Below are 13,444 nucleotides of genomic sequence, written 5' to 3'. Positions count from 1 at the left end.
TTTCATTTAATTATGCTACTGAATTAAAGGCTCTGGTAGAAACCCATTTACAAATAAGCAAAAAGACTTTATTAATTTGGAAATATTAATTGGGAAGAATACACACTTTGTAAACGGGTTTCTACAAGAGCCTCTTTTGTTTATAAATTTTTATCAACACAACTAATATACTACTTTATCCTGAAGCAAAAAAAAATAAATAAAAAATAGAATTCTTTTCCTACCTTTGTTGCCTGGTTTCTGCTTTCCTCATGTTCTCATTCAGTTCCTTCCATCCACTGTCTCTCTTCCTTCTGCGTCTTCCATTTGCTCTGTTACTGTGCCTCTCCCTTTCTCCCCCCTTCCAAATTGGTCTGGCACCCATCTTCTTCCCTCCGCTCCCCCCATAGTCTGGCATCTCTGTCTTCTTCCATGCCAGCATCTTCTCCCCACTCTCTCATCCCCATTTCCTTTCAGCGTCCTTCTCCCCCCCCCATCTTCCCCATGTCCTGTCAGCGTCCTTCTCAACCCTCTGTCTTCCCCATGGCCTTTCAGCATCCTTCTCCACCCCAGCCCCCATCTTTCCCATGTCCTTTCAGCGTCTTTCTCCACCCCTTTGTCTTCCCCATGTGCTTTCAGCGTCCTTCTCCCCCCCCCGTCTTCCCCATGTCCTGTCAGCGTCCTTCTCCCCCTTCTGTCTTCCACAAATGCTTTCAGTGTCCTTCCCCCCCACCCCGTCTTCCCCATGGCCTTTCAGTGTCCTTCTTCACCCCTTTGTCTTCCCCAGTGCTTTCAGCGTCCTTCTCCCCACTCCTTCACTCCCGCCCCGGGTGCAGCACAGCCGGCCAGGTCCCCTTACTTTTGTGGCGCTTCCGCAACCGACAGACCGACAACAGCCCCGGTCTGACAAACCTCCCTGCCCTTAACCGCGAATCTAAATTTCCTTCTTACAGCTGCTGTAAGAAGGTAATTTAGATTCGCGTTTAAGGGCAGGGAGATTTGTCGGATCAGGGCTGCTGTCGGTCGGTCGGGTTAGCACCACAAACGTAAGGGGACCTGGCCGGCTGTGCTGCACACGGGGCGGGGCGGACCGCCCCCCTCCCTTGGAAGCCGCGAGGCTACTCCTCCTTACCTACCCTGCCTGCAGCACAGAGCCGAAAGGAAGTCTTCCCAACGTCAGCGCAGACGTCGGAGGGAGGGAGGGCTTTGTTTACCGATGTCAGCGCTGACGTCGGGAAGACTTCCGTTCGGCTCTGTGCTGCAAGCAGAGCAGGTAGGGAGAAAAGCCGCGCGACTTAGTACATCCAGCCCCGCAGGAACCCCGCGACCCGTACAGCTCTCTATTGCGGACCTTCCCGCGTGCCAGCTGCAAGGCCTTCGCGTGCCACAGCTGGCACGCGTGCCATAGGTTCGCCATCGCTGAAGTAGACCATATATGATAAAATCATAACAGTATTTAATGTACTCCCAGGATGCATAAAGGGACATGGCTTCATTTGGCCAGAAATGGCTGTGTCAAGGGCAAATCAGCTGAAATAATAAATGCAATGTGATAGAATCAAAGAATTACTCAGGAAACTGTGGTGACGTATGACAGTTCTCTTAACCTCAATGCACTAATAAATATATGAAAGCGTGGAGGGGCATAATCGAAAGGGACGTTTAAGTCCGTTTACGTCCATCTCGCAAGTCGTCCAAAGTTAAAAAGAGCCTAAGACACATTTTCGAAAGAGACGTCCAACTTTTTTTTACTTTTGAAAATCGTCTAATTATACGTCCTGCCGATCTGATCGTCCAAGCCGCTAAATCTTTATCTTTATACCACATCTTTATACCACATTTCTGTCCAACTTTCCGTCCAAGTCCAAAATGCCTAGAACAAGCCCTTCTGGACATGGGAGGGGTCTGCAAAGTGATGGACTGCACACCCATGACATGCCACCTAAATAGTGGGGCACTGCTGTGAACTTCACAAAAAGGGTGCCATGGCTTCTTCTCACTACAGCTCCCTTATAGGTGATGGTAAGCCCCCCAAACCACCTCCAGAATCCCCTAGACTCACTTATCTACCACCCCAATAGCCCTTATGGCCGCAGGAGCCACTTATAAGCCAGTGCAAAAGGGTTTTGGGGGTGTATAGGGGAGTGCACATGTTTGAGTATCAATGCAGTGATTACAGGGGCTTATGGGCATGGGTCCTCTTTTCTATGGGTCCCTAACCCACCCCCAAGATGACTTAATCCACCTCTGTGCTAGATGACTAGGCTTTCCTAGGTGATGATGGTCTGGAGGCTGAAATATAAAGTTGTGAATAAAATTTTTATGGGGGTGGGGGGAGGTTGGTGATCACTGGGGTAGTGTGTGGGGGGGTCTGTGTTTTGTGTTTGCAGTGCTTATCTGGTGACTTTAGGTGGGTTTTTGTGACTTAGACCATGTTTTACATGGTCTAAGTCACAACGTCCAAGTTCTGTCGATCCTGGGCTGTATAATTTTTGGTTATAGATGCTGTACGACTAAGTCTAAGCCGGCCCACGTCCCGCCCAACCCCCGCCCTTGACACTCCTCCCGAAATGCCCTGTTTAGCTTTGGACGTTGAGCAGCACTATGAAGGCCTAGGTTGTTTAGAAATACGTCCAAAATCCAGTTTTATTTTCGGCGCTTGGACTTTTTTTTGAGAAATGTTTGTCCAAGTGCCGACTTAGGCCGGTTTTTGGACATTTTTCTCTTTCGATTATGAGCCCCATAGTACATAGGTGACTAAATAAGAAAGAATAAATAATAATACATATGCAATTAATCATGTGTAAAAGAGTATGGCTTACTCGGCTGGTGAGTGACACACAACTTACACCACAACTGCAATAGAACTGATTAAAACAGCTTTGACTTAAAAAAAAAAAAAAAACACCCCAAAACCATACATTCAAATAAACTTTTGGCAGGGCAGATAAAACCAACATAGAAAACTAATCCAAACTCTTAAAGCTCCTTATACTAAGGCACACTAGCGTTTTTAGCGCACGCACGAAATTACTGCGTGCTATAGCGCGTGGTGCACTTCTAGAATAAAACCAGCTCAATGCTGGCGTTAAGGTCTAGCACGCATGGCAATTTAGCGCGCGCTATTCCACGCGTTAAAAGTCCTAACGCACCTTAGTTAAAGGAGCCCTTAATTTCTGTTCTCCACGTGAAATCCGAATGACACTTCCCCCCTGCTTTACTATGAACATTGGAGCAGTTACCGCCGCTGCCAGCGCTAAAACCCACGCTACGCATTGGGTTTTATCTACCAAACCCCCTCCTTTACTACCAAAAAACTCTTAACATACGAGTATGAAATGGGCACAAAAGACAGCATTAGTCGTATCAAAACACATTATAATCAACGTTAAAATTCATGATGAACCAAATGGCCATTATTCCAGGGCTATTTAGACTCTAAAAACCATTAAGAATGAGAGCAGATCAAACCAAAACTACTCATATGCGCCTGGGTCCATTGCAAATGACAACTGAATAACCATGTTTTTTTAAATATGATTTCTTAATGATTTTTTGCCTTGTCATCATATGTTTTTTTGCCTTGCTAATCATGTTTTTGAGCTCTGCTAATCAATTTTTCTGAGTTTTAATGTGTTCTTTATAGTTTTTATCCTCCTTCTTAGCCGAGCAATGCTCCAGCCCTTTAAAGGGCCGTTCAGCACGCTGCCGCCGCAGAAGTCAAGCAGAGCAGGAAGGAAGGGACTGACATCTGTCCCTTCCTGCCCCATCGATGGACCCATCCTCCCGCCAACGTTAACCCTGCCTCCTGCAGGCCCAAGCAGTGCTCCTGCCCTTTAAAGGGCCGTCATGTAATAGCTGCAACTTATATACTTTTGTTGTAACCCTATGAATGTGAAATGTAATCCTAGGTAAATGTAATATTGTAACACTGTGAATGCTAAATTGTAACCTGTTCTCAGCTCTCTGGGGAGGGCAAGATATAAAACCAAATTAATAAATAGATTCGTTAAGCCTACATCAGACTTGCCTCGTATAAATTCAGTTGTTACCACATGGTTACAAGAATACAATTTAAATTCTACTGTATACTATTTAAAACTATAAATGGAGACAGCCCAACCTACCTAAACGACCGCCTCATCCAAACCACCTCTACCAGGCATAGAAAAACACACACCCCATTCACTTACCCCCCAATCAAAGAAGTAAAACGGAAAACACGATACAACGGACTACTGGCCACTCAGGCAGCGAAGATAGACAACCAAGTCTCCAACCTATTGACAACAACCCCAGACTACAAGATGTTCAGAAAGGAAATAAAAACTATACTCTTCAAGAAATCCCTTAATAAAGCTTAATACCATGATAAAGCTTAACCCCCCTCTTACCATCCCCTCCCTAACCCCAGATCCTACTTTTCCCTCTCTTGGAAACCTTCTCTGATCTAACGTTGTAACCCTTCTTCCATAACTCTTTTTGTAATCCGCTTTGAACCGAAAGGTAATGGCGGAATAGAAATATGTAATGTAATGTAATGGTTGCTTCCTTGTCATTTGCAGTGGACCCAGGCACATACGAGTAGTTTTGGTTTCATCTGCTCTCATTCCTAGTATTTATTATTTCAGTTGATTCGCCTCTTGACGCAGCCATTTCTGGTGAAACGCGGCCATTTCAGGCAACTTTTGTATCCTGGTAGTGCACTGAATTAAAGTCTCTGCAATTTTTTTTTTTTTTTTTATTACACAGTATATGTTCTCTTTCGTTCCGGCTTGAAACGTCTGAAGTGACAACGGCCCAGGAATATGAAAGGAACAGAGAGGGAACGCATAATCCGCCGCCGAAATGGGACAGCAAGAGCGCTTGCGGAGGAGCCATTAAACCAGATGTAGCTGATTGCACCCACAAGCAAAGGAGCTTAGTGGCCAGCTCCCAGCAAAGCCGAAAAAAGCACAGGGGCACTTAAAGTTAATAGAAGACAGGGATTTTGTATTCTGAGTGATTGCTGTGCTGTCTGAAAGCCTGGCCTCCTGGGTCATTAGTCTGAGGTGCCCCCTGGAAGAGAGAGAGCACGCACCTCCATCCATTACCATCTGGCGGTGGGCCCAGCCTTCTCTACTCCCATTTAGGCAGTCTCTAAGCTGGTTAATCACGCCACACTATGAGCTGTACACCTGCCACTGCTGAGTCTGCTGAAGAAAAGTATTCCAGGAATTGTTTCCTTAATATTTGTGCTCTTCACTGTGCAGTTTATCTATGGCTTTTACTTATTCATGTTCTAATCCACGTATAATGCAAAGTGGAAACTTTTTTTTTTTTCTTTTTTTTGTCTTCTTGATGTAGGGCACTGCAAGTGGTACAAAATGCAGTGTGATTAATTTGTGGTAGTGGTACATTTGAGCGTGTTTCTCGCCTTTTGAAGCAACTGCATGGGCAGCGTTTTAAAAATAGAACATAAGAACATAAGCAATGCCTCCACTGGGTCAGACCCGAGGTCCATCGTGCCCAGCAGTCCGCTCACGCAGCGGCCCAACAGGTCCAGGACCTGCGCAGTAGCCCTCTATCTATACCCCTCTATCCCTTTTTCCAGCAGGAAATTGTCCAATCCTTTCTTGAACTCCAGTACCGTACTCTGTCCTATTACGTCCTCTGGAAGCGCATTCCAGGTTTCCACCACACGCTGGGTAAAGAAAAACTTCCTAGCAGTCGTTCTGATTCTGTCTCCTTCCAACTTTTCCGAATGCCATCTTGTTCTTTTATGTTTTGAAAGTTTGAACTTAAGCAATGCCTCTGCTGGGTCAGACCTGAGGTCCATCATGAATTTAAGGAGTTGATGTTGACATGTCAGGCGGTCCATCGTGGGATACCGTGGTATTAACAGCGGAACCTGGAGCGGCCCGCTTCTCCAAAGCGAACACTTCCTCCCCCACTCTTCATACCTCTAGCCATTCCCAAAGAGCCATTCAAACCTGCGTGGTGAAACCTGTCTGCAGCCCTGTTTATTGTAAAATAAACATATTTAAATAACATTTAACGTATTACAAACAACATTAAAGAGCACATTATCAAATTACACAAACACAATGGTCAAATCAGCTAAATAAGGAAACTTAAAGAAATGTCCAATAAATGTAAATACCAGAAAATGAGGACAAAACTATATTAAGTGGATTTTTTGCTAGACCTCAAACACCCAAGGCACTACTTCTAATTTTATTCGTGCCCTTACTGGGGTGGTGGTTTCATCATTGGTCTTAGCAAATAGCATGTGCAATAAATCCTTTTATTAATTTTCAATAAGCTCTGCATAGATTATAAAGTGCATGGAGTGCTGTAAAGGAAAGGCACTTATCTTTATGCCTGATGGCTGCCTAACCGTTGGTGTCTGTAACAAAGGAGGTATAGCCCCTGATGAAATTAGAAGTGTACCAACAATGCCAAGGCTGAGTGAGGATGAACTGCTCTATAGGCGTCCATTGACTGGACGGGGCACGATGCACAGCCCTCAACCTGGTGCAGGACCAACGTGCGCCCCTGCCCAGCTGGTCCGTCTTAGACCAAGCAATGAACAATCGCACCATACCCCCATCCACGTGCACCTGGCTTCGCAAGAGACCCTGAACATCTGACGGGTGGACAAGCAGCTCCCCAACCCGCAGAGCCCCAAAGAAGGCCAAGGAGAAAGCCACTTGGAATAAGCACGCTTCAAAGCTATAACTCGTCACCACCGGCAATACCCCGATGAGACCAGACAACAGCGCATGGGTGATAGGCAGCTGAGAATCCGGCTGCTGCAGAGCTACCCGAACCCAGGCACCCACAGCGGCCATCTTAGATTTCCTGATTTTATTTTAAAGCCTGTATCTGCTTCAAAACACCTCAATTTTGGTTTAAATCAATTATGATGGACACCTCAGGTAGTTTGACCCCCTATATCATGCCAGGTATGTGCTAGATAGTCTTCTGAGAAGTGTCTATGGACTGTGTACTGTGGGGCATGCGAGAGGGGGGGGGAACCATGGGCTTGGCATCCTCTGGTCTCTCCATGGGTCTGGGGTCACAGAGCTAGGCAGTAAAGCCCTGCTGGAGCTGTGTAGAGGCGACTCTTGGTCACCGATGAAATGCTTCTGCTTAGTCACCGCTGACCCTGTTAAGAGGTGCATGGTTGCCAAAGAAGCCATTTTTTCCAGTGCACATCTCTCTTATTTGGACAGTTCCACTCTGGTCTTTACATATTTGGTTTTGTGGTGTTGTTTTCCCCTGTTTTTTTTTCTTCTGATGTATGCAGCACACCAGAAATATAAAAGGTCATCTACATCCTTGGAGCACCAGCTGGTAAGTGCTCAGAGGGATTTCCCTTCTTGGAGCAAAGTCCAGGAGGTCCAAAGGGAATGGGATGATTTAGGGTCTGATTCCATTCCAGTACTCTCCAAAAAGACCCTCAGTGGAGGAGTCTGGGTCCCAGTTTGGGGCAGACAATGAGTATTCAGTGGCAGCCCTTGACCAGGAAGAGGATCTGACTCATGTCATTACAGTGTCTCTGCGAGAGTTGGACCTCAAATCCCCGCATGTGTCTGCTGCCCAGCTTTTGCTCTTATGCAGTACCAGGTCACAGTCCACGTGCTTCCCTTCACACCCTGAGATTACCAGGATGATAACGGAGCTTTGGGAAATTCCAGGGGGCCCTCTAACTGGGGCCAGGGTGAAGCTGAATTCTATCCTATGGCCACTGAGTTTCAACAGATGTGATTCTCTGCTGACACAGTTTACAAAAGAGAACTGCTCTGCTTAGTGAAGGGGGGTGGGGGGAATGATCCTGAAGGATACGCAGGATTGCAGGGTGGACCTGATGCTCAAAAGACAATTTGAGGTGTTGGCTTTGGACTTTAAAATGGCTTCTTTGGCATTCATTGTAGTGCAAGCCTTCCATAGGATGCTACATCAGACTCTGGTTGCAGCAAAGGCCATTTTCCCCCGGTGATACTGGCTTGGGTGGATTATGTGGCTGATGCTGTTTATAACATACTCAGTCATGAGTAAAGTCTCTGCTTACTCTTACCTCAGCCCACAGAATGCTATGGATCAGACAGTGGGCGAGAGATTCAGGACCAGATTCTCAAAACTCGCCATGTATTTAATGATGATACTAAACCACTCCTAGCCGGTTTAGCATCCAAGTATTTTACCGGCCGATTCTCAGAATGGCTCATTTTGCTCTTTTCCATGCTTCCTACCAACCTCCAAATGTGCTATGCAAATGTAGTACAATGAGGTTATTAATATTAACATGGTAGTACAATAAGGTCAATATTAAAACAAGCATCCTGGGCAGTGTCTGAGCTGTCATAGCCTTACTTTCCGTTCAGTGCCTGAGCGCTGATTGGCTCAGGGAATGACAGGAAAGTAAGGCTTCACAGCTCAGACCCCACCACAAAAAATCCCCAATTAAAAAAAACAAAACCCTGATTCCTCCCCCCCCACCCCCCACGATCTCTCCCAGGGCCATTTGATGCTGCCCCCAGGGCTGGCAGGAGGGATGCCCACTCCCTCCTACCCAGGCACCATCTTGGTGAGGGCGCAGGCAGCCATCATCTTCTCCATTCCCCCCATCTCCTCCACGTGATCCTGAGTGGAGTAGAAAGAGTACAGGTGGATTGATTTTTCACTCCATCAAAAATGACAAAGACCAGGGAGATACTTGATGAAGTTACAGGGAAATACTTTTCCAAGTTTAATAAAGTTTTGATTTTGATCGTAAAATCTTAATTCAATGCGATTTACAAGTACTAATAAAATTGGGGTAAAAAAAAGAAAATACACATTACTCAAACAAGACAATTCACACACCTGTGTACCAGACAAACACAAAAGGGAAAAATGAAAAAAGGATTAAATACAATTTGTAAATCAAATCAAAAAGGGCAAGGTAATGAACCAAAAGGATGGGGGAAAGGTTACCTGCTCAATTTTCGCTTATCGATCTTACTATTACTCTAACAAGTATCCTGGGGACAAAAAATAAGCATAACTCAGTTAAAAGCATCCTTAAAAAGCCAGCTTTCAGGAGATTTTTTAAACCAATAGGAGGAAATTTTTTTTCACTCAGAGAATAGTTAAGCTCTGGAATGCGTTGCCAGAGGATGTGCTACGAGCGGATAGCGTAGCTGGTTTTAAGAAAGGTTTGGACAAGTTCCTGGAGGAAAAGTCCATAGTCTGTTATTGAGAAAGACAAGGGAGAAGCCACTGCTTGCCCTGGATCGGTAGAATGGACTATTGCTACTCTTTGGATTTTGGCCAGGTACTAGTGACCTGGATTGGCCACCGTGAGAACGGGCTACTGGGCTTCATGGACCATTGGTCTAACCTAGTAAGGCAGGCTAGTCTTATGTTATTATGTTCTTCCCTTGCCCTTTACCTCAGTAACGTTCCTGGCATGAACAGCAACCCCCAACCTGCTGTCACACCACCATCGGCTCTTCCTCTGAAGTCATTTCCTGGACCCGCACCTAGGAAGTGGCATCAGAGGAAGAGCTGAGGCTGGCATGACAGCAGGTTGGGGGTTGCTGCTCACACCAGGAACATTACTGAGGTATGGAGGAAGGGAAGCGATGCATATGTGGCAGGAGGGGGGGCGTGGAAGGAGCGTGTGGAGGGGGGGGTGCCACCGTCCCTGCCCCGGGGGCTTCTCACCCTCGCTACACCACTGATTATGGCAATGTCCATCAGTGAGGCTTAAACCACCTCTTGGACACACTCAGTCAGCCTGGATTTTAGGATGTCTGCAATGAAGGTGCATTAAGCAGATTTTGTATGCAAATCTATTTTTGTTTATTCATTGTGGCATATCCAGAAAAGCGGATGTGCCTGGGTGTGTCCTGAAGGTTAGATTGAAACCCACTGCTCTGTAGAGAGGATGCTTGAGGGGAGGTTTTTCTTCACATGGACACATGGAACGCGCTCCCGGAGGAGGTGATCGGGCAGAGTACACTACAGGGATTCAAAGAGGGATTGGATAGATTCCTGAAGGATCGGGGGATTGAGGGGTACAGGGAGAGGTAGATAGGGTATAGAAAGAGTATAGATAGAAAAATAAGAGGGCTAGAGGGCTAAATCAAGAAAACCTGACAGGTCATGGACCTGATGGGCTGCCGCGGCTGCGGACTGCTGGGCGCGATGGACCTCTGGTCTGACCCAGCGGAGGCAACTTCTTATGTTCTTATGATGGAGCCTCTAATGTCGCTTGCCAAAAAGAAGTGACCGAGTTTGTTGTGGCATCAGGAAAAGCTATTTATTCAGATTCTGTTTCAAGTGGGATACTGTAACTATATCTTTGGGGCTGTACAAATATATCGGGACTATTTCTGATTGGGTGGTGGGTGGTGGTGGTTGTTTCCTAATGGAATCTTTTACTTTTCACTTCATCCCAGCCAGTGGCGTAGAAAGGGTGAGCGGCACCCGGGACGGTGCCCCCCCCCTTCCCCATACCTTTTAAACTTCTCTGGCATGAGCAGCATGCTGCCCACGTCTGTGTTGGCTCACCTTGATGTCACTTCCTAGGTACGGGTCCTGGAAATGACATCAGAGAGAGCGCCAAAAAGGGTATGGGGAAAGGCAAGGGGCGTGCGCAGCAAGGAGAGGAGCGAGGGGGCAGGCAGGTGGGGGGGAGTGGAGAGGAGGAGGGGTGCTGCCGTGCCCTTAGTAAGACCGCGCCTGGGGCAAACCGCACCCCTCTTACTAAGCCACTAATTCCCAGCTGTTGTGTTGCAAGCTAAATGCCTGTGAGAACGATCCTCGCTGGAGTTGGACTGATGGGAGATTTTTGTCCCTTCCACTGCAGGGGTTCTGCTGTTGCCAAGATAATAGGGAGCAATGTGAAGACGCTGCAGAGGTTTGCCTCCACCGTGAAAATGTGGGTCTTCGAAGAAAATGTTGGTGGAAGGAAACTGACAGAAATCATAAATTCTGACCATGAAAATATAAAATACCTCCCAGGACACAAGTTGCCAGAAAATGTGGTAAGATGGTAGCATCCCTCTTGAGTGGGCGTGATCGCATTCCCTTCATACATGTGCAAATGGATGCACATGACTTATGTACTGTATATATTGGAAATTCTATAAGAGACAGGTGCAGGTTTTCTTTTTCAGGGTCTTTGATGTAATGTAATGTGTCATTTGTAGTCCATCAGCACCCAACAGATCGTTAATGGGGGAGAGTATGGTGCAGTGGTCAAAGCTACAGCCTCAGCACCCTGAGGTTGCGGGTCCAGACCCATGCTGCTCCTTGTGACCCTGGGCAAGTCACTTAATCCCCCCATTGCCCCAGGTACATTAGATAGATTCTGAGCTCCCCTGGGAGAATGGCATAGAAAATTGAATAAATAAATAAATAAATAAATTTGCTTTGGCTAAAGCAAACTCTGATACTTGTACTAAAGCAACAGTCTCAAACTCAAACCCTTTACAGGGTCACATTTTAGATTTGTAGGTACTTGGAGGGCCGCAGAAAAAAATAATGTCTTATTAAAGAAATGACAACTTTGCATGAGGTAATACTCGTTATAGTTTCTCAATCTTTCCTTAATTGCTTCTGATAATTTCAGCTATACGCAACTGAAAGCAGTGCAACATGCAGAAAGTGAAATTTAGATAGTTTTTCCGCTTTCTGCATGTTGCACTGCTTTCAGCTGTGTATAGCTGAAATTATCAGAAGCAATTAAGGAAAGATTGATAAACTGTAAAGAGTTTTACCTCATGCAAAATTGTGATTTAGATTTTAAAGTATCAACTGCAAGAGACAAGATTTTGGTGTAGTCCTCTAGGCTTTTTTGTAGAGGGGAGAATCATTATCCGACTTGTGCCTTAAGTGTCCGGTGGATGCGTTCGCAACCGCCTTCAGCTCTCACCTCCTCCAGCATCGGACACAACCGCCATCTTACATCAAACAAGTCACCGCCAGGAGAGGTGCTGAATTTTGCGAGAATTCATGAGATTACGTACACACGCACAAGCTGCACTGCCTCCAATGGTTACCTTACGTTCTGGAATGTTGCCCGCTTCACTGCTGTAACCTCACGCAAGCGCTATCCTGCGTCTGTATGTGATTGTCCTCTCCACTCCACCTCACAATCGCATACAGACACAGGAAAGCACTTGTGAGGTTACAGCAGTGAGGTGGGCAACGTTCCAGAGCAATAGTAGCATACTGAGGGCCTCAAAATAGTACCTGGCTGGCCGCATGTGGCCCCGGGCCGTGGGTTTGAGACCACTGTATTAAAGATATTGAGCATTTTTTCTGGGTGGGGCCCACAGCATATCTTTCACTTAAAAGTCAGTGAACTGCCTTCCTCCTTTTGCACTGAGGGACCTCTCTGACTAGTAGTTAATCTTTGTGAAAAATATTTATACTGCACAATATTAACCAATAGTCAAATCAAGGTGGTTTACAATTTAAAACATATCTAAAATCAAAGACAAATGCTTTACATATCACTGCCACATAGCTGATCTATTAACTCGAAGCAAGTTGTTTTTAACCTGCTTACAAACTAAAAAAAACAAACGAGATTTCACATCTCCTCTCACTATCAGGGATGTGCTGGTGGGTAGCTCTAGCTCAGTAGATTTCGATCCAATCTTCAGGGCACACTCAGCATGTCTAGTTTTCAGGATTTCCACAATGATAAATTTGATTTTGAAGCACCGCCTCCACTGGCACAACCTCACACACATTTATGGTTATCCGGAAAACCCTAACTGGCTAGGTGTGTCCTGAGGACTGGTCTGAGACCCTCTGCTCTAGATCTCATCTGTATGATTTTGGGGGTGCATTGTGTGATGTTGGTTAAGGAGTGAAATTCAGATGGAAAAATTAAATTTATTCAAATAAGATATTTATTTAACTAACATTTAGGGGGCTTATGGTGGGAGAAATAAACACAAAGAGAACTAGTTCAAATTCTAAAAAATGTTAGTGTCCATCCTTCTTTTGCAGCACTGATGTGTTAATTGTTCAGAATGAGTTAACTTTCATTCCAAACCAATGGTATACCTAGGGTATGTGATACCCAGGCCCAATCATTTTTTACCTCCCCCCTCTCCTCAATATAAAAAAATATTTTAGTAACTCCTCAACCCTGTCTTGGTTTGCCACTGCCTGAGGAAGGGATTTTGTCCTTCAAAAGTTAGTAAAAATATATTTAAATTAGTCCAGTAAAAAGATTACCTTATTTCCATTTTCTGGTTATAAATGTTTATCAATACAGCTACAATACTACTTTATTCTAAAGCAACAAAAGAAAATATTTTTTCTACCTTTTGTCATCTCTGATTTCTGCTTTCCTTATTTTCTCTTCACTCTCCATTCCATCTAACGTCCATCCTCTTTCTCTGTCCCTTCCATTTTCTCTTTTTGTTGCCACTCCCTTCCCCATATTGTGGCATCTCTCTCTTCTCCTTTCCTT

At 45.5% G+C, this 13,444-nt stretch overlaps 1 protein-coding gene across 2 annotated transcripts in view; it reads left to right on the top strand.

Moving 5' to 3' along the window:
• Nucleotides 1-13,444, top strand: part of GPD1L (glycerol-3-phosphate dehydrogenase 1 like) — a 122,009-nt gene that overhangs the window by 21,499 nt on the left and 87,066 nt on the right. For both annotated transcript variants that reach the window (XM_033930107.1, XM_033930108.1), the window contains exon 2: nucleotides 10,820-10,997. In XM_033930107.1, the coding sequence (XP_033785998.1) occupies nucleotides 10,820-10,997 (178 nt within the window). The remainder of the gene's footprint in view (nucleotides 1-10,819; nucleotides 10,998-13,444) is intronic.

The sequence above is a fragment of the Geotrypetes seraphini genome, chromosome 2, assembly GCF_902459505.1.
Source record: "Geotrypetes seraphini chromosome 2, aGeoSer1.1, whole genome shotgun sequence".
In the NCBI taxonomy this organism is placed as follows: Eukaryota; Metazoa; Chordata; class Amphibia; order Gymnophiona; family Dermophiidae; genus Geotrypetes; species Geotrypetes seraphini.
The sequence above is the reverse complement of the archived record's forward strand: the minus strand, read 5'-3'. Positions and strand labels throughout refer to the sequence as shown.